General features: G+C 40.2%; 1 protein-coding gene across 1 annotated transcript in view; it reads left to right on the top strand.

The window, feature by feature from the left end:
• The window catches only part of SYT16 (synaptotagmin XVI), a 278525-nt gene that overhangs the window by 207403 nt on the left and 43217 nt on the right, over positions 1–27905 (top strand). The window contains exons 3-5 of the mRNA XM_006864575.1: positions 1286–1542; positions 10797–11237; positions 18860–19049. Coding sequence (XP_006864637.1) covers positions 1286–1542; positions 10797–11237; positions 18860–19049 — 888 coding nt within the window. The remainder of the gene's footprint in view (positions 1–1285; positions 1543–10796; positions 11238–18859; positions 19050–27905) is intronic.

Raw genomic sequence — 27905 nt, 5'->3', positions numbered from 1 at the left:
TATTGTACCACAGGAGTCTTATCCCCATCTCCTTTCATTAGCCCCGTCCCATCAGGTTGGAAACCATTCAGTAGAGATTTTACCGTCCCCCACCCTGTCTGGAACAAAGCTCCCTCTTGAAAGCTTGTAAGCCAGTCACTTCTTGCCTTTGTAACCAACCCATTTTGGGTAGCCAATGTCTAAGTTGCCCATCCCTGTCAACCCTGTGTACCGAGGGTGTGGGAGTGGCCCTCACTATAAAGATTTGTTCCCTTTTTTGAGCTCCTACATCCATAAGTATCACATCCATAAGTATAGGTAAAGTTCATCAAATTGTAGCGAGTTACTCTTTTTTTTCCTCTTCTTTCTTCTTCTAGTCAAGTTCTGTTCATTCAAGATAGGTCAAGTGGGTACTATCTGCAAGTATGGGCATTCTTGTGAATCTCCCCTCACTTCATATCAGCTGGATGCTTCCCTCTCTACTCTAGTCCTCTGTGGCGTGGCCTCTGGGCCTAGGAGTCCCCAGGTCTTGCCACACTGCTAGCCAACCAGGTCTCCACCCAGGTTCACAGGAGTCTATTGAATGTGGTTAGACTTAGCTCACAACTTCATTGCTGTTTTTCCCCTGTTCCCCTTATTGGTGACTAGTGTGGTCACCAGCCAGGCCACATACCTGTTCATGTATTCCCCTTACTGATAGCCTCTTAATGTCATAGATTAGGATCCCTACCTTTGTTCCTACTGATGGGACTAATTCCATGGACTTTTAGTTTTAGGATTTATATTTAAGTCTTGATCCATTTTGATTTAGTTTTAGTATATGGTGTAAGGTCTGGAATCTTGTAGAATTAACTAGAAAACTTTTACTGAGAAGAGAAACACTAACATTTTTTGAGAAGAATAACATGGTGAACATGGAAGAGAGAAAGGACGAAGAACAGAGTCAGAAGACCAATAGCCCCCATATTAGATTGATGTCCTTTGCCTTCTAAATCCAACCCTAAAATATTGTGGTCATCAGCTCCAATTAAATAATAATGCTTATGTTTTATCTTTTTAACACAAAGGTACATCCCCTATATTCATGTTTTGGGAAACTATTAAGCCTTCTTCTACCCCACATCATGTGTTCATGGCCCTTTGTGTTATATGAGCCAAGGTGATTCACCATATGGATGGAATTATGCTTCTACAGGTGGCATTTGGTGAAGGCCTTAATTGTTGTATTTGCTGTTGTTCAATCCCTATAGATAAAAGATAAGTAAAAATTAGTGCATTTGAAATCATTTCCTTATTGCAAATTTAGATTTGGATGGAGCCAGCCAACGGAGTTATTCTGAGAATCTGTCTTACGGTGAAGATGACCCCATATCTGCCCACTCACAGTCCACATGTGAGAGAGGGAATACCAGGTACCATGGCACATCTCACCAAGAAACCAGTGCAAATCGCAGCGTCAGTCGCCAGTCCACAGAGGGCAGTTTGGAGATGGAGAGAGCATTTAATAACCGAGGATTTGAAGATTCCTATGCCACAGACAGCTCCTCAGTCTGGAGTCCAGAGGCAAGTTATTTCTCTTCTGTGCTTTCCTTGCTTGCATGGTACTCTTTTATTTCTACTTCTTAATAATATGCAGTTCTACTCTGAAACATGTGGGGTCACCATGGGTTGGAAATGACTTGATGACAAAACAATTTTTGTCTTCAGAGAGTATTGCCATAAAAATCAAAGAACTAAGATGCCTGTAGTATAAATCTTTTATACAAATAACCAAAACCCTATGTGTATCAATAAAAGAATCGTAAATAAATTTCATTGGTAATAATAAAAAAAAAGGAAAAAGACATAATGGATTCAGCAACAATCAGGCTTCTTTTTACATTAAGGGATTATTTTGTTCTTTAGATAGAATGATTTATTTCTTTCAGGCTTTCAGTTAAGGGAGTCTTGTTTTCATCTGAAATGTTCAGTTATGATTATTTGAATATGAGAATTATCTGAACATTGAACTAAAATAAAATGGTCTCTGAATAAAATATTATAAGGTATGGTGAAGACCATTCAATAAATTCGTTTCTGTTAGTTAATTCAAGGTCTAGGAACTGCATTAATCTGTAATGACCCTCTGATCAGAAATGTTTCTTCATAGAATAAATCTTTGATAAAAGATGCTTCTTGTAAATTTCGTTCTCAGTTGAAGCTCAGCGCAGAGTATGCCTAACCACTACGAGATAGCCAGAACCTGGAGACGAAGATGATAGCAATGACCATTTATTGAACAATTTCTATGTGATAGACATTGCATTAAAGATTTTATTGCATTAGGAATTTATGGTTATTTCTTCATTAGCTAGAACCTTTCTATTATGATTGCATGTCATTGGAAGGTGTTAATAGTGGAGTCCCTGGGTGGAGTCATGTGTAAGTGCTTAGCTGCTAATCGAAAGGTTTGTGGTTCAAATCCACCCAGTGGTACCGTGGAAGAAAAGCCTGGCAATCCTTTCCTAAAAGATTGCAGTCATTGAAAACCTTACAAAGTGCAGTTCTTCTCTGAAGCATGTTGGAAATGACTTGATGACAATGGGTAAGAGTGGAGTTCAAGTTTAAGATTAATTTTAATGAAGCAAGTCATAGGCATAGAAGAATTCAAAGTCATGTCATCATGTCATTTGAGGGGAGGAGAAGAATGAATGGATTTTGTTAGCATCATTTATTTAAACAGAAAGATTCTTTTATTAGGACCTGGACTGCCACATACACTAAATACCCATTGAAGGGAAGAAAACCAAAAGATAACAGAAAGCATATTCCAAGGCCTTACTTTTAACACATGGGGTTTTGCAGAACGTGTGGACAGAAGTGTGTACATGGCAATGTATTTGATCAGGGGGACTGAAGATGGTCACTCACATCCATGGAAGCAACTTGTTAAAAGTAGCATACAGAGGTTCCACGACCATTAATTAACCAAATAGGTTTTGTAAAAAATACTTATTTCTTGTCAGTTCACTGCTAAGAGTCATACCAAATCTCACACAGTTGCTTTCAGATATTATTTTTAGCTGTCTTGACACACACACACAGATACACACACACAATATATATATGCCATGTCCCCTTGTTAATTGTGCCATTGGGCTTTGAATTGCCTTCTCCAGGTATCCTTCCATTTGTCTCCCTCATGGAGCTTTAATAGAAGACTTGGCATTGAGAGTACTAAATGTTCCCAGACTCCAAAAATATCCAGACATCTCTGCATGCTCCATTCAACCTCCTCTCTATTTTGAGACAAAAACTGTAATTTGGTGCTCCTACAGTAGAACCTCAAATGCAACTGGGAGGCAGTTCCTGTAACTGCCTGCTTTGCAGGCTTAGCTCGCCTTTTAAGAATTGATTTATTTGCTTCTTAGCTGTGAGTATTAAGAACCCCGTCTTCCCCCGTGTATCTGGCATCTGGAACATATTGTGAGTCTGTTTACTTTAGGCCACGCAGATGACATCAACACTACCTTACTAAAACAGAAAGGCTTACAATTTGACAGAAAATCTTTAAACCTACATGGGTTTTGACAATTTGATGCAAGTTTTCCCATCTTAAAGAAAACCCAGGATATTAGAGCAAAGGAATCATTTCTTTTGCCTCAGGAGGAAAGTGCTCATGCTGAGTGACTACCTGTTAGACGGATGGGTTTTCCAGCATTGATTGCTCTGCTAGAAAAGGCCATTGACTCTTTCCTACAGGCCCACGTCTTGGCAAGGAAGATGATCGGAGGGCGGATGGTGACTTTGAGTGCACAGGGAGAGGCAGGTGTCCCACTTTTCATCTCCACTGATTAAGTGGTTGGCCTTGGGAAGTTAATTAAAATCTGCCGAATGGGGATAAAAATGGAGAGATTTCTACCTTGCAGGAAGGTCAGGTGGATTAGCAGTATTAACAGTACCCACATGAGGAGCACCTTCAGTTGCCTGGTGATAGGTAAAGTATGTTGAGATAATTAATTGCTACAAAAATACCCAGTCTCACAAATCTCTGTCTCTAATCAACCCAGGAAGGGGCCACAAAACCCAGTTTTCCTGAGCCACACTTGCATTGGCCCCATTCAGAGTTTGAATGTTGCCCAGAGCAATGTCTTATTTAAAACTCTTTTGACAGTTATTGCAGAGCCTTCCTGAGGGAGAATTTCTCCAGAAACCAAGCCAACTGAGCGTTTATTTGAAGAATTGACCTGATAGATGAATGGAGAGGATCTCAGTAACCAGGCCATTTTTACCTTGGCATTAAAGTGGATGTCAAAGCCAGGAAATGTTAGCTAATACTAAGAGCCAGAGGCCAAAGAGGATGGAAAATTCACAACAGTGTTTCTTTCGAACCCTATCTCACACCTTATTTGCTCCTCACCATACATGCTCAATATAGATTACAGCTGTGGTGAAGGATTTGGTGGAGGATACAGGAGATGTTGTGGTTTGTGATTGTGAGTATTGAATATCGATTAAACACACAGGCACTGGGGTCAGGCTGCAGGGTTCGAATCCTGGGTTTTCAGTTATTGAATGGGCATATATGCCCTTAAGAGAGTAATTTAGTTTTCTAAGCTTTAGTTTCTGCCTCCATCAAGTAGATGTTAGGATATTAAAATACCTACCTTATTAAGTCAACCACTTGTCTGTCAGTTTGTCACACTGTGGGAGCTTGCATGTTTCTGTGATGCTGGAAGCTATGTCACAGGTATTTTAAACACAAGCAGGATCCACCCATGGTGGACAGGTTTCAGATGAGCTTCCAGACTTAGCAGATTAGCAAGAAGGAAAGACAGACGACTTCTGAATTGCTTAGCCACTGAAAACCTTATAAATAGCAGTGGAACACTGTCAGGTAGCACCAGAATATTGAATACTGAGACATGATGAAGACCACCAAATACAGTGCCAGGAGATGAGCCCCTCAGGTTTGAAGGTACTCAAAAATATGAGTAGGCGCAAGCTACCTCCTCAAAGGAGAGTTGACCATGATGACATGATTGGAGTAAAGCTTTTGTGATGGGACACAACTCAAAATGAGAAACAGCTGTAAATATTCATTAAGAATCAGAACATGAAATGTAAGAAGTAGGAATGTAGGAAAATTAAAAGTTATTAAAAATAAAATCAAATGCATAAAGATAGATTTCCTAGGCATTAGTGAGTTGAAATGGATTGGTATTGGCCATTTCGAATCTGCCAATCACGTGGTTTACTATGCTGGGAATGACAAACGAGAGGAATGGCATCACATTCCCCATCAAATAGAACATTTCAAGATCTATCTTGAAGTATAATGGTGTCTGTGATAGGATAATATACCATATGCCTACAAATAAGACCAGTTAATATAATTATTTTTTAAAATTATGCACTGACCCTTAAAGTCAATAATGATGAAATTAATGAGTTATACCAACTTCTTCTGTCTGAAATTGATCAAACACGCAGTCAAGGTGTATTGATAATTACTAGTGATTGGAATGCAAAGGTTGGAAACAAAAAAGAAGGATCAGTATTTGGAAAATATGGCCTTGCTGATAGAAAAATTGCTGGAGATCACATTATAGAATTTTGTAAGACCAGTGACTTAATAACTGCAAACACCTTTTTAAAACATCATAAAATACAACTGAACACACAGACCTCACCAGATGGAATAAACAGAAATAGACTTCACTATATCTTGGGCAAGATGGAGGAAAAACTCCATATATCACCAACCAAAGCAAGGCCAGGGGCAAGCTATGGAGCAGATCACCAGTTGCTCAGATGTAATTTCATGCTGAAGCTAAAGAAAATTAAAACAAGTCTCCCAAGAACTGAAATATGACCTTGAACATATCCCACCTGAATCTCAAGACAGGTTTGGTGCATTAGACACTAGTGGCTGAAGATCAGAGAATTGTGAGATGACATCAAGAACATCATACAGGAATAAAGCAAAAGGTAAATAAGAAGATAAGAAAGAAAGAAAAGACCAAAATGATGTCAGAAGAGACTCTGAAACTTACTTCCCAGCATAGAAATGTTAAAGCAAATGGAAGAAACGAGGGAATAAAAGAGCTGAGTAGAAAATTTCAAAGGGCAGCGTGAGAAGGCAAAGTCAAGTATTATAATGAAATGTGCAAAGACCTGGAGTTAGAAAGCCAAAAGGGAAGAACATGCTCAGCATTTCTCAAGATGAGGTAACCTAACCAAAAATTTAAGCCTTGAGTTGCAATATTGAAGGATTCAATGGGCAAAATATTGAATGATGTAGAAAACATCAAAAGAAGATTGAAGGAATAAACAGAACCACACTACCAAAAAGAAATGGTTGATGTTCAACCATTTCAAGAGACAGTACATGATCAAGAGCCAATGGTACTGAAGAAAGAAGTCCAAGGTACGCTGAAGGCAGTGGCAAAGAACAAGGCTCTGGGAAATGATGGAATACAAAATGAAATCTTTCAGCAAACCGATACAGTGGAGGCACTTATTCATTTATGCCAATAATTTGGAATACAGATGCCTGCCTAACTGATTGGAAGATACCCATATTTGTGTCCATTCCAAAGAGAGGTGGCCCAATAGAATGCAGAAATCATTGGATAATGTCACTGATATCATAGGCAAGTAAAAGTTTACTAAAGATAATTCAAAAACATCTGTAAGAGAACATCCGCAGGAAACTTCCAGAGGTTCGAGTTGGATTCAGATGAAGACATGGAGTGAGGGATATCATTGCTGATGTCAGATTATATCTGTTTGGCCTAAAGCAGAGAATACCAGAAACATGTTTACCTGTGCTTTGTTGTCTATTCAAAGACTTTCTGGATCATGACAAGCTTTGGACAGCATTGCAGAGAATGAGTATTATGGAACACTTAATTGTGCTCATGAGGAAGCTGTACATAGACCAATAGGCAGTCATTTCAACAGAACAAGGGGGAAAAATGAATGGATGAAAATCAGGGAAGGTGTATGCTAGGGTTGTATTCTTTCACCATGCTTATTCAATTTGTACACTGATCATATAATCCGAGAGGCTGGATTATAGGAAGAAGTGGCATCAGGATTGGAGGAAGACTCATTAACAACCTGTGATATGCAGATATACAGCCTTGTTTGCTGAAAGTGAAGAGGACTTAAAATACTGATGAAGATCAAAGAAGGCAAAAATCCTCACCGCTGGACTAATAAATAACATCATGATAAAGGACAAAACGTTTGAAGTTGTTAAAGACTTCATTTTTCTTGGATCCACTATCAACACTCGTGGAAGCAGCAGTCAAGAAATCAAATGATCTAGTGTATTGGGCAAATCTGCTACATAAGGCCTCTTTAAAGTATCTAAGAGCAAAGATGCAGTTTGAGGACTAGGATATGCCTGACCCAAGCTATGGTACTTTCAATAGCCCCTACATGGGACAGCTGAACAGTGTAGCAAGGAAGATTGTAGAAGAATGATGCATTTAAGTTATGGTATTAGAGAAGAATACTAAAAGTATCTGGACTACTAGAAGAACTGACAAATCTGTGTTGGAAGAAGAACAGCTAGAATATTGCTTAGAAGCCAGGATGGTGAAAACTATGTCTCTCATAGTTCAGACATATTATCAGGAGGGACCAGTCCCTGAGAAGGACATCATGCTTGCTAGAGTGGAGGGTCAGCGAAAAGGAGGAAGACCCCCACTGAGATAGATTGGCTCAGTAGCAGCAGCAATGGGCTTAAACTAAACAACGATAGTGAGGATGGCACAGGACAGGACAGTGTTTCATTCTGTTGTGCATAAAGTTGCTTGCATTGAAACCCACTCGAGGTCACCTAACAACACAACCATAATACCATATTAAATTGGTGTGACTATTAAAGAGACAATGGTTTTCAGTTGGATCCTCTAAAAGCAAAGCCTAACTCAGACACTTCGTTTCTACATCATTAAGCAGGGTACATGAGTGAGGGAGAAGGGGAAGCTAGGTAGTGGCAGAAAACGAGAGACTCAGTGTGAGAATGTGCAATGGAGGTGGTCACTATTAAGTGTAACTAATGACTTTATCTTGTGGGACCACAGTCCAAGATGTGGTTTAAACTGCGTCTCAGAACATATGTCCAAGTAGAGAAAGGTTTGTTCCATTGGGTGTTAACACCTCTGGCTCTACATTTATGGGTGTCAAACAGGATTCTTCAGATTCTCAAGCCTTAGCACCATCATCGAGGTTCATAGTGGAAGTCAAGAGATGCATTGCCTGGCAGAAGTTGAAGCTTTGCCAGGTCTGCCAGACTGACTGTGCCTGTAGGGAAAGGTGGAATAAGAGGTGAGACCACAAAGACCTAAGTTGCAAAAGAGTTGACTTTAAGAGTCTGTAAAGGATTTGATATGATACCCCCACAAGGAAGGACTTAGTAGATGCTAGCTATTACTACGTATGGTCAGGCAAACAGTACAGAGATGGTCAAAGTAGGCTAAAATAGATTGAGGTTTAACAGAAGGCTCTGACTGTATTTTTGAGTTGGAAAACCTAACTCCTTGGAGATTTGCTTCTAATATTATATATATACTAGTCAGTTGTACTAAAAAAGAAATCTCTATAGCAACCACTTTTATCACTTGAAACTAAGTACCTCTGAATAGAAACACTCACACATGAATGCATGCTCAGAGGAAAGAGTAGAAGAAATTTCCTTATTTCACAAGAAGCTGAAATATTCTTGGTAAACTAATTTGACATGTGAAACAAGGGCATTTATTAGATGCCCACTATGCGGCAATTTCTCTAATTTTCATAGCAACCCACTAAGGTAGCTGTAACCCCCATTTTAGGAGTTCCTGAATGATGCAAAAGTTCAGCAGCTGGCTACCAACAAAAAGGCTGAAAGTTCAAATCCACCCCGAAGCACCTTTGAAGACAGGTGTAGTGATCTTCTTCCAAAAGATCACAGCCGGCGAAATCACTGTGGAATGCAGTTTTTACTCTGAAACACACGGGGACACCCTAAGTCAGAATCAACTTGATGGGAACTGGGTGGTTGGTTGACATTCCCATTTTACTGTTGAAGAAAATAGAAGGTAGAAAAGATGAAATAACTTGCCAAATGTCACAGTGCTCATAAATGACGGACCTGGAATCCCTAAGGATATGTCATTCTGTAGAATTGTATACTTTCCTCTGAACTCTATGGGAAAGTATCATTGATGAATACACATTTTAGTTCTTTTAATGTTTTAAATGGAGAAATCTCTAATTTAGCAACAATTTTTGTTTGCGGACATAAACCAGGACAGTCACATAATAAGAATAAGTTAAATTTTAAAGTTAAGAGTCATGCCTTTGGTGGGAAAAATGAATTTGTCAATATTATTAATTTGTTGATGGATTGGTTCATTCTAGTAAATGTCCCTCAGTTCAGCTTTCTCAGTGAGAGCATTAGATTTGAGTAGCTATAGGTGAATTGCTGTCCAAAGTGATATTACAGAAAGTGGGAGGCAAAGCTTGAAAAGAGGTCGTAGCCGTCCAGTGATGGGAATTGATTTTTATAGAGTCTGCTGTAAGCCAGATATTTTTGCATCGATCAAAACCCTGCAACAACTTTCTTAACAAGTAGGCATAGTCATGCTTAATTTGAAGCTAGAGTCTAAAGAGCCCAAGCTCTTTGGCCAGGATCAGAACTCGTTAGATGTACTAGCTTCAAGTCCAGTGTTGTTGTTTACTAACGGGCTGCTGAGGCAGACAACCAACCAGAATAACCAAACTCACTGTTGTCAAGTGAATTCTGAGCTGAGGTCCATAGGGGGTTCTTGGCTGTGCTCTTTACAGGAGCAGATTGCCAGGTGCTTCTTTCATACTGCTGTTGGTTGAGTTCAGATGACAAACCTTTTAGCCATTTGCTGCAGCCATGGCTCTGACTACTGGGGATACCCTCCTAAACCTTTTCTATGTCAAGTGTGGTCTGAGCAGCAACAGGGTTGGCATGCTTTGGGAGCTTCTTAGCAATACAGAACTTCAAGCCCCACCTCAGTCCTATTGAGTCAGAATCCCCAGATGATTCAAATGCACATTGAAGTTTCAGAAGCCCTGCCCTACCTAAACTTTGTATCCCATGTAGATATACAATATACTGATGGGTCACCTGCCTGGGTTCCCCACTAGGACTCTTATCTGCAAGAGTTACTGGCCAAGGCTCAGCCAATTACTCCTGGAGACTCAAGGAAAAGTCTCCCATAGCAAGAAACTAAAAGTCACTGCCATTCAGTCAATCCCAACTCATAGTGAGCCTAGAAGACGGAGTAGAACTGGCCCATACAGTTTCCAAGGCTGTAATCGTTACAGAAGCACACTGTCACAGCTTTCTCCTACGGACCAACTGGTGGGTTCTAAATGCCAACTTTTGGTTAGAAGCCACACGCGTAACCACTATGCCATCAGGACTCCTACCCACTGGTGATGTTATTGTTGTTAAGTGACAGGTATCTCTAATTGCATGGCTGACTTAATTTTAGGCTTAGCGTCTCCATGGTCTTCAGTGATAGTGGGCAGCTGTGCTTTTTGAGAGATGGTATATTTGGAAAAATATAAATGATTTATTCATTTATCTCAAAAACATCCAAGAAGGCTTACTTTGTACCAGTTCCTATATCCCCAAAGCATCCCCAGTCTACTGGAAAGATAAGCCAGTCTACAGACCTTGCTAACGGTGAGGGATAGATCCTAGCAGTCAGAAAGCCTGGGCTTCTGAAGGAGAGGGCCCATCTTATAATGTGTAATTGTGCATTGCCATTTCTATTCCTAATCTTTTCGTCTGCCTACAACAGGAACAGGACGACGCCCATTTGCAAGGGCCATCTGGGGCGCTGGGGCCCATCTCAAAGTGTGGTGACTTAGATGTCATCTTTGAATATAAAGCTTCTAGCCAGAAACTGACGCTGACCATTGTGAGAGCACAGGGCCTCCCAGACAAGGACCGAAGTGGGGTCAACTCCTGGCAAGTTCACATAGTGCTGCTGCCCAATAAGAGACAGAGGGGCAGGACGAGCATCCAGAGAGGGTCCAACCCCGTTTTCAAGGAGAAAGTCATCTTCACCAAGCTGGAGCCCAGAGATGTGGCTGCTTTTGCTGTCCGCTTCCGCCTGTATGCTGCCCGCAGGATGACCCGGGAGAGAATGATGGGAGAGAAGCTGTTCTATCTTAGCCACCTACACCCAGAAGGGGAAATGAAAGTGACTCTGGTTCTGGAGCCAAGAAGTAATATAAGTGTGAGTATGTTAAATGGTGCTGCTAATGAAACCGTGTGTCTGAGGACCTGGAATTGTCAGCCCTTGATTTAGTGCATTCAGCTTGTGAAGTCAGACACCTTAATTTAATTTTCCATTTGGCTCTTCTCATCCTTATAAGCCATGATTTGCACTTCATGGCACAATGGGTTTTTCATGCCTGTCTTCCCAATAACCTGATGGATGTATTCTTTCCTATCCATTTTAGGAAATACCAGTGATAGTGTAATGGAAGACATGGATAAGCCAGGACAGGTAGTTTGACCTTCTGGTTAGTGGATGAGTGGTGCCCCCTGCCCTCTCCACCATATGTATTATGATAAATATCAGATATGAGACTTTCTAGTAGAGATCCTTAGCAAGGTCATCTGAGCAAGCTACAACATCAGCCCTGAACCTCATCAAATTCCATGCTGGTGGTGGTGCTGGTGTACCATGGAGTCGGCTCTGACTCATAGCAACCCTGCATAGAGTTTCTGAGGCTGTAAATCTTTATGGGAGCAGATGGCCTCATCTTTTTCCCTTAGAATGGATGGTAGTTTCCAACTGCTAAGGTTAGCAGTCCAACTAGTAACCACTCCGCTACCAGAGCTCCGTGATGTGCCATGGAGTTGGTTCTGACTCATAGTAAACCTGTGTAGAGTTTCCAAGGCTGTAAATCTTTATAGGAGCAGAAAGTCTCATCTTTCTCTGGCAGAACGACTGGTAGTTTCGAACTGTTGACCTTGAGGTTAGTGGCCTGACCCGTAACCTCTACACTACCAGAGTTCCTAGCTGCTTCTGTAGACCTTTCATTTATATGGACTTCTCCCAAGTGCCTCATCTCTCGGCTTCTCTCAAGGTTCTAAGGAAAGTCTTTGTAGCTTATATGTCTACAAGATGAGAAGCTCTCTATTACTTTGTGCTATTGCATCGAGTGAGGAGCTCCCTTTAAACAAACATACAGGAAGGTGTCTTGAATATTGGACCAATCATTCATTCATTCATTCAAACATGTTTATTGAGTGCCTGCTGTATGTCAGGTGCTGCTCAGACAAATGGAGATGGAGGGAAGAATAAAATGGGATGCCTCTGCCCTCATAGAGTATGTAATCATTTGGAGGACAGTGACAGCAAACAAGGTGGGCAAAAAAGGGTGACACTGCTGCTGCTTGTGCAGAAGGGTCAGAGATTTCTTTGAGGTGGTGATGAAGTACAGAACTTGAGGACCTGAGGGAGCAGGCCTGGGCACTGCGTCAGTACTAGCATCATGTGGTTGGTGGTGGTTATGTGCCGTGGAATCAGTTCCAACTCATAGCGACAGTAGGAATAGCAAGTACAGGAGTATGGGAATGGGAAGGAGCTTCTCAGTCTGAGGACAAGGAAAAGAGCCAGAGAGTTTGGAGTGAAGTGAGAAGGGAGCTCATGCACTTGAATTTTTAATGTTGTTGTTAAGTGCCACCGAGTCAGTTCTGACCCATAGTGACACTGTATAGCATTTCTAAGAAACAGCTGGTGAGCTTGAACTGCTGACCTTGTGGTTCAAAGTGACTTAGCAGTCCAGTGCATTAGCTCACAGTACCACACCAGGACTCTATTACACCTGGCAGGCATCTCAAAATTAATACCTCTAGACTTGAAATATTGGTTCAAGCTCACTAGCCACTCCTAGGAAACCCTACATAGGGTCACTATGAGTTGAAATCAACTCAACGACACTTAACAGTAACAAACAACAAAATATACTTTGGGAGCATAGTGGCTCCATACTGGATAAACACTGAACTGTGAACCACAAGAAAATTTGAAGCTTGCTCGTCCTGCAAAAATTTAAACCCTATACAGGGTCATCACCATGAGTAGGAACCAACTTGATGGTATTTAACAACAACAAATCTAGTGTAAGGAGCTCTGGTGGGGCAATGTTTTGGTAAGCACTCAGCTGCTAACTAAAAAGTTGCCAGTTAAAACCCACCCACAGACGGCTCCACAGAAGAAAGAAGTGGACATTCTGTTCCTGTAAAGATTGTTGTTAAGTGATGTCTAGTTGGTTCCGACCCACAGCGACCCTGAACAGGGTTTCCGAGGCTGTAAATCTTTACAGGAGCAGAAAGTCTCATCTTTCTCCCACAGAGCAACTGGTAGTTTCGAACTGCTGACCTTGCGGTTCACAGCCTGATTCGTAACCACTACGCTACCAGAGAAACCCTTAGGGCCATTCTACTTTCTTACACAGTGGCACCATGATTAGTCTAAATGAACTCAGTGGCACCCGATAGCAAGAAGAGACCTATCTGCAGGTTTCCCCATCTGGAATAATGTCAGTGTCATCCTTCTAGAGGCTCAGGTCAGAAACCTTGCATGTCACCTGTTACTTCTCTCTTTTCCACCTAAAATTATATTGGCTTTCTCCATAAATATAACTCTGCTGAATTATTCAAATGGTCTCCTAATGGTGTCTCTACTTCTGCCAAGCTCCCCACCATACCCCTGTAAGATTTTCCAGCAAAGGGGCTAGAATGAGTCTTTAAAACAGGGGTGGGGAACATCCATCCCAAGGTCATATAAAGCCCTCGAAATAATTTGATCGAACTGTCAAACCAACCTGAATTCTAGCCATCAAATTATGGGTTAATTAATTAAGTGTTCTGACCACTCATCAGTCAGTTTGTCATACTGTGGTGCTTGCGTGTTAGTATGATACTGGAAGCTATGCCACTGGAATTTTAAATACCAGCATGGTCACTGTGATGCATAGGTTTCAGATGAGTTTCCAGACTAAGACAAACTAGGAGAAAGGAAAGATGGACTACTTTAAAATATTTTGTCACTGAAAACCTTATCAATAGCAATAGAACACTGTCAGATAGCACCAGATTATTGAATATTGAAACATGATGATATTGTCAGATATAGTGCCAGAAGATCAGCCTCTCAGGTCAGAAGACACTCATAATACGACCGAGGAAGAGCTGCCTCTTCAAAGTAGAGTTGACCATGATAATGCTGATCTTCATTTGATGATAGAGCACAACTCAAAATGAGAAGAAACATCTGTAACATCCATTAATAATCATAACATGGAATATAAGAAGTATGAATGTAGGAAAACGGGAAGTTATCAAAAATAAAGTCAAATTCATAGAGATAGTTATCCTAGGTATTAGTGAGCTGAAATGGACTGGTACTGGCCATTTTGTATATGACAATTACTTGTCATACTAAGCTGGGAATTACAAAAGGAATAGCATCATATTCATCATCAAAAAGAATATTTCAAGATTTGTCTTGAAGTAAAATGCTGTCTGTGATAGGATAATATTCGTACGCATACAAGGAAGACCAGTTAATACAATTATTCAAATTTGTATACCACAAAAGAGTCAGTGATGATGAAATTGAAGAATTCTACCACATTCTTCAGTCTGAAATTGATCAAATGTATAATCAGCATGTATTGATAATTACTGGTGATTGCATTGCAAAGGTTAGAAACAAAGAGGAAGGCTCAGTAGTTGGAATATATGGCCTTAGTGATAGAAATGATATTGCAGATCGCATGATATAATTTTGCAAGACCAATGACTTATTAACTACAAACGCCTTTTTAAACAACATAAATACAACTATACACATGGACCTCACCAGATGAATACACAGAAATCAAATTGACTACATCTGTGGGAAGAGATGCTAGAAAAGCTCCATATCATCAGCCAAAACTAGGCCAGTGGCAGATTGTGGAAGACATATGCAAGTTCAGGCTGGATCTGCAGAAAATTAAAACAAGTCTACAAAAGCCAAATATGACCTGGAACATATTCCACCTGAATTTAGAGGTCATCTGAAGAACAGACTTGATGCAATAGACACTAATGATAGAAGACCAGAAGAGTTGTGGGAGGACATCAAGAACGTCAAGAACAGGAAGAAAGCAAAAGGCCATTAGGAAGACAATAAAGAAGGAAAAATCCAAAATGAATGTCAGAGGAGACACTGAAACTTGCTCTCCATGTAGAGATGCCAAAGCAAATGGAGGAAATGAGGACGTAAAAGAGCTGAATAGGAAATTCCAAAGGGCAGCTTGAGAAGAAAAAGTCACATATTATAGTGAAATGTACAAAGATCTGAAGTTAGAATACCAAAAGCATTTGCCAAGATGAAGGAACTGAACAAAAAATTCAAGCTTCAAATTGAAATATTGAAGGATTCTATGGGCAAAATATTGAATGATGAAGAAAGCTTCAAGAGAAGATGGAGGGAATACACAGTTACTGTATCAAAAAGAAGTGGTCAGTTTTCAACCATGTCAAGAGGTACCATTTGAACATGAGCCAATAATACTGAAGAAAGAAGTCCAAGGTGCACTGAGGGCATTGGCAAAGAACAAGGCTCTGGGAATCCATGGAATACAAATTGAAATCTTTCAACTAACTGATGCGACACTGGAGGCACTCACTCATTTATGTCAAGAAATTTGGAAGATAATACTTGGCTAACTGGTGTGGTGCTGTAGGTTAATGTGATAGACTGTAAAGTCATTTGAACCACAAGGTCAGTGGTTCGAACTTACCGCCACTACTTGGAAACCCTGCACAGGGTTGCTATGGGTTGTAACCGACTTGACAACACTTAAAAATAACAATAACAACTTGGCCAACTGATTGGAAGAGATCCATATTTGGGCCCATTCCAAAGAGAGATGACCCAATAGAATGCATAAATCATTGGATAATACCATCAATATTGCATGCAAATAAAATTTTGTTAATGATGATTCAAAAATGGCTGCAGCAGTACATTGACAGAGAACTAACAGAGGTTCAGGCCAGACTCAGACAGCAACGTGAAATGAGGGATATCATTGCTGATGTAAGGTGGATCTTGGCTGAAAGCAGAGAATATTGGAAAGATGTGCTTTCACAAAAACTTTTGATTGTATGGATCATGACAAAGTATGAATCACATTGTGGAGAATGAATATTTCAGAATTCTTAATTGTGCTCATTAGCAACCCATATATAGATCAAGAGGTATTTGTTGGAACAGAACAAGGAAACACCGATTGGCTTAAATTAGGAAAGGTGTGAGCCAGGGTTGAATTCTTTCACCTTACTATTCAGTCTGTTTGCTGAGCAAATAATTCGAGAAACTGTATTATATGAAGAAGTCTTGGCAACAATACTGGAGGAAGATTCATTAACAGTCTGTGCTATGCAGATGCTACAACCTTGCTTGCTGAAAATAAAGAGGATTTAAAATACTTATCGATGAAGACCGAAGACCACAGTCTTCAGTATGGGTTGCACCTCAATGTAAAGAAAACAAAAATCCTTACCACTGGATCAATAAATAATATCACGATAAATGGAGTAAAGATTGAAGTTGCCAAAGACTTCATTGTGCTCAGATCAACCATCAACATGCATAGAAGCAGGAGTCAAGAAATTAAACAGTATATTTTATTAGGCAAATCTGCTGCACAAGACCTCTTTAAAGTGTTGAAGAGCAGAGATGTCAGTTTGAGGACTAAGGTGCGCCTGACCCAAGCCATGGTATTTTCAGTAACCTCATATGCATGTGAAAGTTGGACAGTGAAAAAGGAAGACCATAGAAGAATTGATGCATTTGAATTATGGTGTTGGAGGAGAATATTGAAAGTACCGTAGACGTCCAAAAGAACAAACAAATCTGTGTTGAAAGAATTACACCCAGAATGCTCCTTGGAAGCCATGAAGGTCAGACTGTATCTCTCGTACTTTGGACATTATCACGAGCTATCTGTCCATGGAGATTGGCATCATGCTCGGTCAGGTGGAAGGTCAGAGAACAAGAGCAAGACATCCACCGAGATGGATTGACACAGTGGCAGCAGCAATGGGCTTAAGCATAGCAATGATTATAAGGTGGGTGCAGGGCTGTTCAGGGTTTATCCTGTTGTGCATAGGGTCACTGTGAGTTGATATTGACTTGATGGCATTTAACAACAACAGTTGAATGTTTGACCCAATATTGTTGTTGTTGTTATGTGCCGTGGAGTCGGTTCCGACTCATAGCAACCCAATATAGCAGGCAAATTTTTAAGTTGATAATTTTGTATGTCCCATGAATGCTGATATTTTGGCAGAAAAAAGGCTCCTCAGCCAAGCTTAAAAACATAAGTCAAATTATGTCTGATTTGTTCAAGTCCTTATCTTTTTTTGAAAAGTTACCATTAAAGTAGATCTGAAATCCTGGTAAACAGAAACTGAAGAGATCAGAAGGAATCCTGCACTATGAAGCACACGTTAAGTATGATCATGCCCATACTTCTGTGTGCCAGGACCAGTGCTGTATGCTCGAAACACAGAGTTCAATTGGGAAAAGATGCCAGTGTGAAAGAATTTTACAGGTAAACATTCCCCCATCCACCAGTTACTTTCTGGGTAGGATTATATGCCAGCCATTAGACTATGTGCTAAGGACTGAAACATTTATACCAGGAAAAAGGATGAGGGGAAGATACGGTCCTCACCTGAAAGTCAGCAAACATTTCATCACTGGTATTATCCCTTTAGAGAGCAGAGCTATAAGGCATCTACAAAACCGCCTACCCCAGTTACAAATTGTGCTCTATGAAAGCCCAGGGTTCTCCTGAGATACCCATGTTTGGTAAATCCCATTTACCAAACATGGGTATCTGAGAAATCTTTGCCACCTTTTGCTACTTTACTCATTGGAGTCCCTAATAAGTCATAGGAAAGGATTGCTGAAAAGAAAGGCTTAAGCAAAATGCAATGCTCTCGTTTGTGCAGGAGGAGGTGGTTTACAGGCAGGCTGGCTGTCCTGCCTCAGCAGAACTGCTTAATTTGAAAACTGAATTTGGCTTCTGACTGACTCTGCTTTTCTCCTCTTGAAGTGTGCGGTGCGTAGTGGGTGCTCAGGACAAGGGTACACATAGCCAGAAGCTTGGAACTCTTCCCTGGCTCACCCTGTGCCTATTAGGTTGCTGGGGTCCATAGTCCCTGTATCAGCTTCTTTACCAAGCAGTTGTAAAGTACTCATTTTAAATTTAATTCATGTCCTTAGGAGGCTGAATTCAGCATCTGGCATGTACGTAACAACCTCAAAAAGCAGAACTAGGACCAAGTGCTGTATGTGGTGGTAGATGTCCAAAGGCTCCATCTTTTATAATTAAGACAAAATGCCTCCTGTATTGCTACATTCATTGAGAAGCTACAAAGAACAGAAACAAAACTCATGCTCGGAGTGGATAACCATAGAAACATCCAAGCACAAAGTACACAGGCGGGAATTTTTAGTCTTTATTAAATGTATTATTAGCTCTCCTTGTATCTTAGAGGGTTTGATTTACACTAGTAATAACATCTTTGTCCGTTTTGTCTTCAGAGAGGAAATATTGAATGGAGACGGCTCTTGAAACAAATATGTCAGCCAATAATGCAGAGGATCTCATCCATGACTGTGTTCCCCAGGCCCATTATAATTCACACCGAGTGCGCCGTTAGTAATCTTTGGCAGCAGTTGAGATTGGGTCACAATTTCACCAAACATAATATCAGCTGGCTGTAAAAAAGAGTAGTACAGCGTGGGCCAATGGAGTCTTTGTTGTTCTTCCCCTCCAGAGTGGAGAATCTCAGCTCAGCCCATCTGCAGTTTCTCACAGTGATAGTGCTTCATCTACGCAGTCGTTGTCCCATGGAGGGGCGCCAGAGCTGTTGGTGGGGCTGTCTTACAATGCTACAACGGGGCGATTATCTGTGGAAATTATCAAAGGCAGCCATTTCCGAAACCTCGCTGTGAACAGAGCGCCTGGTAAGTGCTCGTCTGCTCCACCAGCTCAGTTCATGCAAGTAGATGGCCACGGCTGCTTTCATCTTAATGTTTGAATTTTTCCAATAAAGAAGATCTTGGGTAGGTTTAGAAAAGCTGAACTTTTTAATACCTTTCTATTTAATTAGATTGAAAGCTACTTCAGTATCTAGGCACATCTTGGTACAAAATATGTTGGCTTCTATATCTGTATTTTTTTAAGGAAAACAGAATGAGGTCTTTTAGCAAAATAATGCATACAGTCAATTAAAATCTAATAGGTCGCAGTCCCTCAAATATCTTTTAAAAATGCAGAGCACAGGCTTTGAATGAGTCCAATCTGGCTTCAAATTCAAACTCTACCATTTACCCACTAATTTCACTCTAATCCTATGTGATTTACTTAACCTTTTATGAACCTTTGTTGACTTATTTAGAGCAAAAGGATACAAGTACCTTCTTATATGTTTTTTGTTTTGCTTTGTTTTGTTTTGGTGGGGGACTTTAAATGAAATGAATTATATGAAGCATTTAACACAGTGCCTAACACATAATGTACATTCAAGAAATGTTATGGAAAAGATTAGGATAGAAAAGGATGCAATGGAGGCAGATCTGGAGCTGGGGCAATACAGAATTGACCCCCAGGGGGGTTGCATGTCTGAGATCACCACCAGAATGGAGGGCTCAAGCCATACCTCCATAGCATGGTACCAGGTTCAGGAAGCCAGAATCAAATAGCCACCTCAACTGCTCTCAACACCCACAAGTTTGGAGATTGAACATTGGAATAATGATGTTAAAAATTTAGCTTGCCTTTTTGTGAATTTACTTGTCTGAAGAAAAAAAACAACAACAGCATAATAAGGGGCAAACGGAGCTGGTATCTCTCTCATTTCTACCTTCTAGGATTTATGAAAGTGCATTCAATTGGTGAAATATAATTTGCATATTGAATGCTAGCTGCAAGAGAGTCAGACTTGCCCATCATGGTACCAAATTCTTATTGAAATAAGGATGCAATGAATAAAAATGTAGTAGGCAGAAAGAGTAGATATACTCTGGACTCATGTCAGCAACAAGTATAGATCTAGCAGAGCTGGTAGTAAAAGTTCATCTCCTAGAACAAATCTGTACTCTCTTTTTTCTCTCAAATTTTCTGTAGTCCACAGAGTCTCTGTTCAATTGGGTAGGTGCTTAGGCAATCTGTATTATGGTCATTAGAAAAAGTTATTGTGAGTAACAGAATAGACCAGACTTTATTCCAAATTCGGTCTTGCTACTCAAAGTAGAGAGATATTCAAAATATAGACTAGATGCTGTTTATTAGTGTCACTGCTAGGGCTCTTTATTAGATAGAGCTTGTTTTAAAAAAATGGCTCTGGCTTTACTTAAGATCTGGAGTTACATCGTTTGTCAGTCTTCTTCAGGTGCTCCAGAGATCGGGTGATGTCTGAATAATTTTGAGGAGAGAACTTGATAAAAATGCAGAAAATGATGGGGATGTGGATCATACAATCATGAGTGATTCAAGTCTGTGCCAGGAATCTTTAATTTGTATGCTGGCGGTACCATTCAGGAGAAGTTGGTTGTTGCTGTCAATTGCCATTGAGTTGGCTCTGCCTTGTGAAGACCCCATTGTAGCGTTGTGATCCATAGGTGTTTTCATTGGCTACTTTTTGGAAGTAGATTGCTGACACTTTCTTTACTCTGAAAGTTCTGCTGAAACATGTTCAGTGTCACGGCAACACTCAAGCCTCCACTGACAGGTGAATGAGGTGCATTGGTGGATGGGAATCAAACCTGGGTCTCAGTTATGGAAGGCAGGAAGTCTACCACTAAAAACCATCATGTGCTGATTAAGAAAGCATCATCTGAGGACTGCTAAACCAAGGTGTGGATTCAGGCTTGGTCACTGTTTAACAGTAAGTTAATTAGCGTTTCTGAATCTCAGTTTTTGCTTACTGTCCATTCCATCAGTGTCTGATCACGTAATACTTCTATGGCCTGAGACCTTCAGTTCAGGCTCAAGCACCCAACTCTGGTGCCTCTTGGATCTCAAAACTGGGGATCTAGTTACTGAATTTGCCTGGTATGACCCTGTAGGGCGCTGACTGAAAGGTGTACGCACCCTGGTTCTCCCAGGGAGCTGCCTTTCAGAGCTGACTATGCAGAGAAGGCAGCAACAGCCAGGCCGGACCCAGCACAGTGCTCATCTGAGTCATCTGCATCAAGAGTTGTGTGGTCCACAGTTCCTGGGCCAGTGAGATTGGAATTCCTGCAACCCCTGAAGAATGGGTATTCCCACAAATCCAAATCACATAGCATCCTATTTCTCAGAACATATCATGCATGTTAAGCAATATTATACTTAGTATTTTTTAGGTAGGGATGATGCTTATAAAACTGTGTGTTAGAGACGGTACTATTGTGTCTTCATAAGTTTCTATGTAAAAGAAAATATGCAAAAGAGACAATACAACAAGTATTTAAAACCAAAATATTTAAAATGGAATAGAAAAAAACATGCCAAGTCTTAATTTAGAAATTTCTTTTATTCCAGAAGTTTAATCCAGTTTGGCATTTAGTGCATGCTTTGTCATAACCATAGTGTTGCAGTTCAAAATGTAGTAGTCATGCTGTATCTTTGCAACCAAAGTAATAGAAAACAATGTTGTTTGCAATGTTATTAATTAAAACAGAAACCCCAATAGTTCAAACCAAAGTTTTAAATTTTTCTAGAATGTTGATACTTGAAGAGAAGCCAGTTCAAGTAGAAGGCGATGAGAAATACAGGCTCCATTGTGGAGACTGTGAAAGGGACCTCTTAGTTTTTCCTAGTGCTTTAGATGTTGATGGTGTTAGTTCTTCGTTATGTCTCACTTCGTTATATCCGAGCACTACTTTCACAGTTATCAGACAGACTTAGGGTATATTTTTAGTTCCCAGATGGAAGAGAACAAGGGAGAGAGGATGAGGAAACAAGAATTCCATGAGGTAACTGAGCAGAGTTGGAGGGAAGAGGGGAAGAAGGCAAGAATACATAAGCTGGTAGGACATTCATAATGGAGCCATGAGTAGGGGTGACTGTGGGAGGAGCCAGAGGAAGCTGGCCAAGGACACTGTTCTTCATGGCAGAGGGAATGAGCTGGCTTCTAAAGTCCCACATCCTTGTATCGCTGTAAGAGAGCTCCTTGTGAGGAGCGAAACATGCCAGCAATGTGGCAGGAACATGTGAATGGGGGAGGGGAGGGGTCACAAATTCTATGCTTGCAACTCTCAGCTCAGATTCAATGACCTTCTTTGTAACAAGGGGGGCACTAATGACATTGATCCTGCCTTAGAGGTAATGTGCATTCACATCAAGGAGACTTCATAGGCAATCAGGAGAGAAAATAGACAGAACCAGTGTATTAGAAAATTTTCTTCTCTGGAATATTGTTAATGTTTTAAATCTTGCTGGAAATAGAGACAAAGCCTATGATTAAATGTGAGGATGTTTTGCTTCTAAATATATCATGAAACTTTGAACTCATTAACTTGACACAGGCAAATTATTATTTTGATATTTTAAACTTCCTTCCTAAGCAAGATAGAAGACTTGGAGTAACTTTTCCTCTATAAAGTTTGTAGACGAGATAAGCCACTGAGATGCAAGCCCACCTTGGCCCCTACTTCTGAGTTATAGCTTTGGGTTGATAGCTCAGTAAGAGACAGATATTGGGTTGATAGCTCAGTAAGAGACAGATATTGCTCTGATAGGAAGGAAATGGTGGCTGACTGTCTGTTTGTGTGCTATTGTGTTGGTTCTGACTCATAGTGACATTGTTTAGGGTTTCTGAGGTGTAAATATTTATGGGAGTAGAAAACTGCCTCTTTCTCCTGTGGAATACTTGGTGGATTTGAACTGCTGACTGTGTAGTTAGCATCCCAATGCGTAACTCACCAAGCCATCAGGCCTTCTTTGGAAATGGTGGGGTGACTGTTAAAGATATGTGTCTTTACCACACACCCAACAGAATGAGTAAAATTACAAGACAGATTTTACCAAGTATTGGTAAAGGTATGGAGCATATTTTAATGGTGGGAGTATAAAATATATAACAACCACTGTGGGAACAGGTCTGGTATTTCCTTTTTTAGCTAAATATACATTAACAATGGTATGATGTTATAGGATCAGCACAGAAATGCGAACCACAAGGTTGGCTGTTCAATCCCAGTAGTCACTCCTCAGAAACCATACAGGGTCATTATAAGTCAGAATGGACTCAGTGGCACTTAATAACAACAACAACACTAAGAATGTAGTAGCTCAATTCCCAGGCATTTACCCAAAACAAATAACATCATATATCAAAAAAATAAATAAAAGCTAGTACAAGAATGTTCATAGCAGCTTTATTCATAAAAGCAAAAACTAGAAAGAGTACTTAAGTTCATCAACAGGTGAATGAATAAACAAAGAAAGATATATGATGGAATATTGTGCAGAAATAGAAGGGGTGAAATTAACTGAAGTCTTCAACACCATTTGTTGTTGTCAAGTGCTGTGGAGTTGGTTCCAATCCATAGCAATTCTGTATGAAGTTTTCTGAGTGGCTGGTGGGTTTGAATCATCAACCTTGTGGTTCTAACTGACCTTGCAGTCCAGTGCATTATTCTGCAGCACCACACCAGGACTCCTTTCGACACCATTGAAAATCTCAAAAACCTACTAAGTACCTATTTGCAAAAACAAAACAAAAAATGTGGCACCAACCATACTTCACATGATACACTACTTCTCATCTGGGTTCAATAATCAATTACATTGGTTACAGGGAACTCAGAAACAATACAGTTAGGGGATTTGTTAGGGAAGTTAACAGATAACAATTCAAGATCAGATATGCTCAGGGCATAGTTGTTCCAGTCAGCTGCTGCTAAGTGCCCACAGGAAACACCATTCCACCATAAGCCTAAGCCTGAAGGCACTCAACTCCGGCTGAGTGGATCAGCAAATCAAGGTCCCCGCCTTAAGTGCCTTAAGGCATGCCAGAGCACAACAAGTATCTTGCTTAAAGTCATTTAGCTTTACTTTCTCTGTGGGCTGGGAAGCTCAGTTCTCTGGCTCTTGGCTGTCACACTGCTGTTCCTCTGCCACTCCCCCAATGTCACTGTTCTCTGTCTCTGGGTAGAGGAAGTTCAATGTGCAGGGATCTTAGGGTCCAAAGGACCACTCTGCTCCTGACTCATCTTCTTTGATAGTAGTGAGATGGCCCACCTCTTTCTGAGATGATTTCTTTTGTACACAGCAGGATGGCAAAATTAACCTTGTTAACAATCCTTACAGCTAATCCATATAATCCAACAGCATCGTCCCCACCTTTTCCTATGTAGCTACATCAGGAAAAAGGCATTTGGAATTTTTTGGCTAGAAAAGGAGCTCTGGTAGCATAGTGCTTACGACTTGGGCTGCTAACCTCAAGGTCAGCAGTTCAAAGCTACCAGTCGTTCTGCAGGAGAAAGATGATGCTTTCTGCTCCCATAAAGATTTACAACTTCGGAAGCCCTATGTAGGGTCGCAATGAGTCAGAACCAACTCCATGGCACACTATCACCATGGCTAGAAAAAATTTACTGCACCACACTACTGCATGAGTCCATTTATATGGCAATATAGAATAGGCAAAAGTAATCTGTTGTTTTGTTGCTATTAGGTGCTGTCGAGTCAGTACCAACTCATCGTGACCTTAAGCACAACAGAACAAAATACTGTCTGGTCCTGTGCTAACCTCACAGTCATTGCTACTCTTGGACCCATTGCAGCTGCCAGTATTCCAACCCTTCTCCTTGGGGGGTGGGGGTGGGGGTCTTCTTCCTTTTTGCTGACCCATCACTTTACCAAGCATGATATCCTTCTTTTAGGGACTGGTCCCTCCTAATAATATGTCCAAAGTATGAGAGACAAAGTCTTGCCATCTTGGCTGCTAAGGAACATTCTGGGTGTACTTCTTCCAACACAGATTTGTTTGTTCTTTTGGCACTTCATGGTACCTTTAATATTCTCCTCTAACACCATAACTCAAATGCATCATTTCCTCTACCCTCTTCCTTATTCACTATCCAGTTTTTACATGTATATATATGAGACATGGTATTTGGTATCTTTGGTCTTGAACACTTCAACAAGGTCTGGTGCAGCAGATTTACCTAATGCAATATGTCATTTGGTTTCTTGACTGCTGCTTCCATTAGTGTTGATGGTTGATCTGAGCAAAATGAAGTCTTTGACAATTTCAATCTTTTTTTCCATTTATCTTGATGTTATATATTGATGCAGTGGTGAGGGTTTTTGTTTTCTTTACATTGAGATGCTTTCCATACTGAAGGCTGTGGTCTTTGATCTTCATCAGTATTTTAAATCCTCTTCATGTCCATCAAGCAAGGTTGTATCATCTGCATATTTCAGGTTCTTAATGAGTCCTCCTTCAACCCTGATGCCACATTTTTCTTCATTTAATCCAATTTCTCGAAGTTTTGTTCAGTTTATAGGTTGAATAAGTATGGCGAAAGAATATATTCCTGGCACACACCTTTCCTAATTTTAAACTACTCTGTGTTCCCTTGTTTTGTTTGAACAACTGCCTCTTGGTCTATATAAAGGTTCCTCAGAAGCAGAATTAAGTGTTCCGGAATATTTATTCTCCACAATTTTGTCCATAGCTTGTCATGATCCACACTATTGGAAGTCTTTGCATAGTCAATAAAGCACAGGTAAACAACTTTCTAATATCCTCTGCTATCAGGCAAGATCCATCTGACATCAGCAGTGATTTCCCGCATTCCATGTCCTCATCTGAATCCAGCTTGAATCTCTGGCAGTTCTCTGTCAATGGACTATTGGAGCCAATTTTGAAGTTTCTTTAGCAAAATTTTACTTGCATGTGATATTAAAGATATTGTCTGATGACTTCCGCATTCTGTTGGATCACCTCTCTTTGGAATGGGCACAAATATGGATCTCTTCTAACCAGCTGGCCAAGTAGCTGTTTTCCACATTTCTTGGCATAAATGTGGGAGTGCCTCCTGTGGCACATCAGTTTGCTGAAAGATTGCAATTTGTATTCCATCTATTCCTGGCACCTTGTCCTTTGCCAATGTCTTCAGTGTACCTTGGACTTCTTCCTTCAATATCATTGACTTATGATCATACGCTACCTTTTGAAATGGTTGAACATCGATCATTTCCTTTAGGTATAGTATTCCTTCCATCTTCTTTTGATGCTTTCTTCATCATTCAATATTTTGCCCATAGAATCCTTAAATATTGCAATTCAAGGCTTGAATTTTTTTCTTCAGTTCCCTCAACTTGAGAAAAGCTGAGCATATTATTACCTTTTGGGTTTTTAACTCCAGATCTTTTCATTGTAATATTTCACTTTATCTTCTGGAGCTGCCCTTTGAAATTTTATATTTAGCTCTTTTACTTCCTCATTTCTTCCATTTGCTTTAGCATCTCTATGCTGGAGAGCAAGTTCCAAAGTCTCTTTAACATCCATTTGGTTCTTTCTTGTCTTAATGACCTTTTGCTTTCTTCCTTTATGATGTTCTTGATATTATCCAACAACTCTTCTAGTTTTTGGTCTTTAGTGTCTAATGCATCACATCTGTTCTTCAGATGATCTGTAAATTCAGGTGACGTATGTTCAAGGTCATGCTCTGCCTCTTTTGGAATTGTTTTAACTTTTTTTCAGTTTTAGCCTGAACTTGCATATGAACAATTGATGGTCTGTTTCACAATCTTCCCCTGGCCTTGTTTGGCTGATGATATGGAGCTTTTCTACTGTCTGTTTTCACAGATGTTGTCAATTTGATTTCTGTATATTCCATCTATTGAGGTCCATGTGCTTAGTCATCTTTCAGGTTGTTTAAAAAGGTATTTGCAATGAACAAGCCACTGGTCTTACAAAATTCTAACATGCAATCCCCAGCAACATTTTGATCACTAAGGCCATATTTTCCAGTAACTGATTCTTCCTTTTGTTTCCAACCTTTGTGTTTCAATCACTAGTAATTATCAATACATCTTGATTACATGTCTGATTAATTTCAGACTGAAGTGGTTGGTAGAATTCTTCAATTTCATCATCACTGGTTTTAGTGATTAGTGCATAAATTTCAAAAATAGCTGTGTTAACTGGCTTTCTTTGTAGGCGTATGAATATGATCCTATCACCAATAGTATTGTACTTCAAGATAGATCTTGAAATGTCTTTTTGATGATGCATGTGATTCTATTTCTCTTCAATTTGTCATTCCTGGCATAGTAAACCATTTGATAATCATATTCAAAATTACTAACACCAGTCCATTTCAGCTCAGTAATGCCTAGGATATAGATGTCTATACATTCCATTTCATTTCTGACAACTTACAATTTTCCTAGATTCACACTTTGTACATTCCATTATTAATGGATATTTGCAACTGTTTCTCCTCATTTTGAGTTATGCCACATCAGTATATGACGATCCTTAAAGCTTTACTCCATTTGTATCATCACTGCTAACTCATCTTTTAGGAGGCAGCTCTTCCCCAACCATATTTTGGGTGCCTTTCAACCTGAGTGGCTCTTACAGTGTGGCACTCTAAGATAAGCACTTGACCTCAAGGTTAGTTTGAACTGCCAAGGTTGGTAGTTCAAACTTACCAGCCACTCCTCAGAAACTCTATACAGGATTGCTCTAAGTCAGAACGAACTTGATAGCACTTAACAACAACACATCTGACAATATTCTGGTGCTCTTCATCATATTTCAGTGTTCAATATTCTGGTGCTATCTGACAGTGTTCCACTGCTAGTCATAAGGTTTT

The sequence above is a fragment of the Chrysochloris asiatica genome, unplaced genomic scaffold (genome assembly GCF_000296735.1).
Source record: "Chrysochloris asiatica unplaced genomic scaffold, ChrAsi1.0 scaffold00067, whole genome shotgun sequence".
Lineage (NCBI taxonomy): Eukaryota > Metazoa > Chordata > Mammalia > Afrosoricida > Chrysochloridae > Chrysochloris > Chrysochloris asiatica.
Note: the sequence above shows the minus strand (reverse complement) of the source record. Positions and strands in the feature narration are given on the sequence as shown.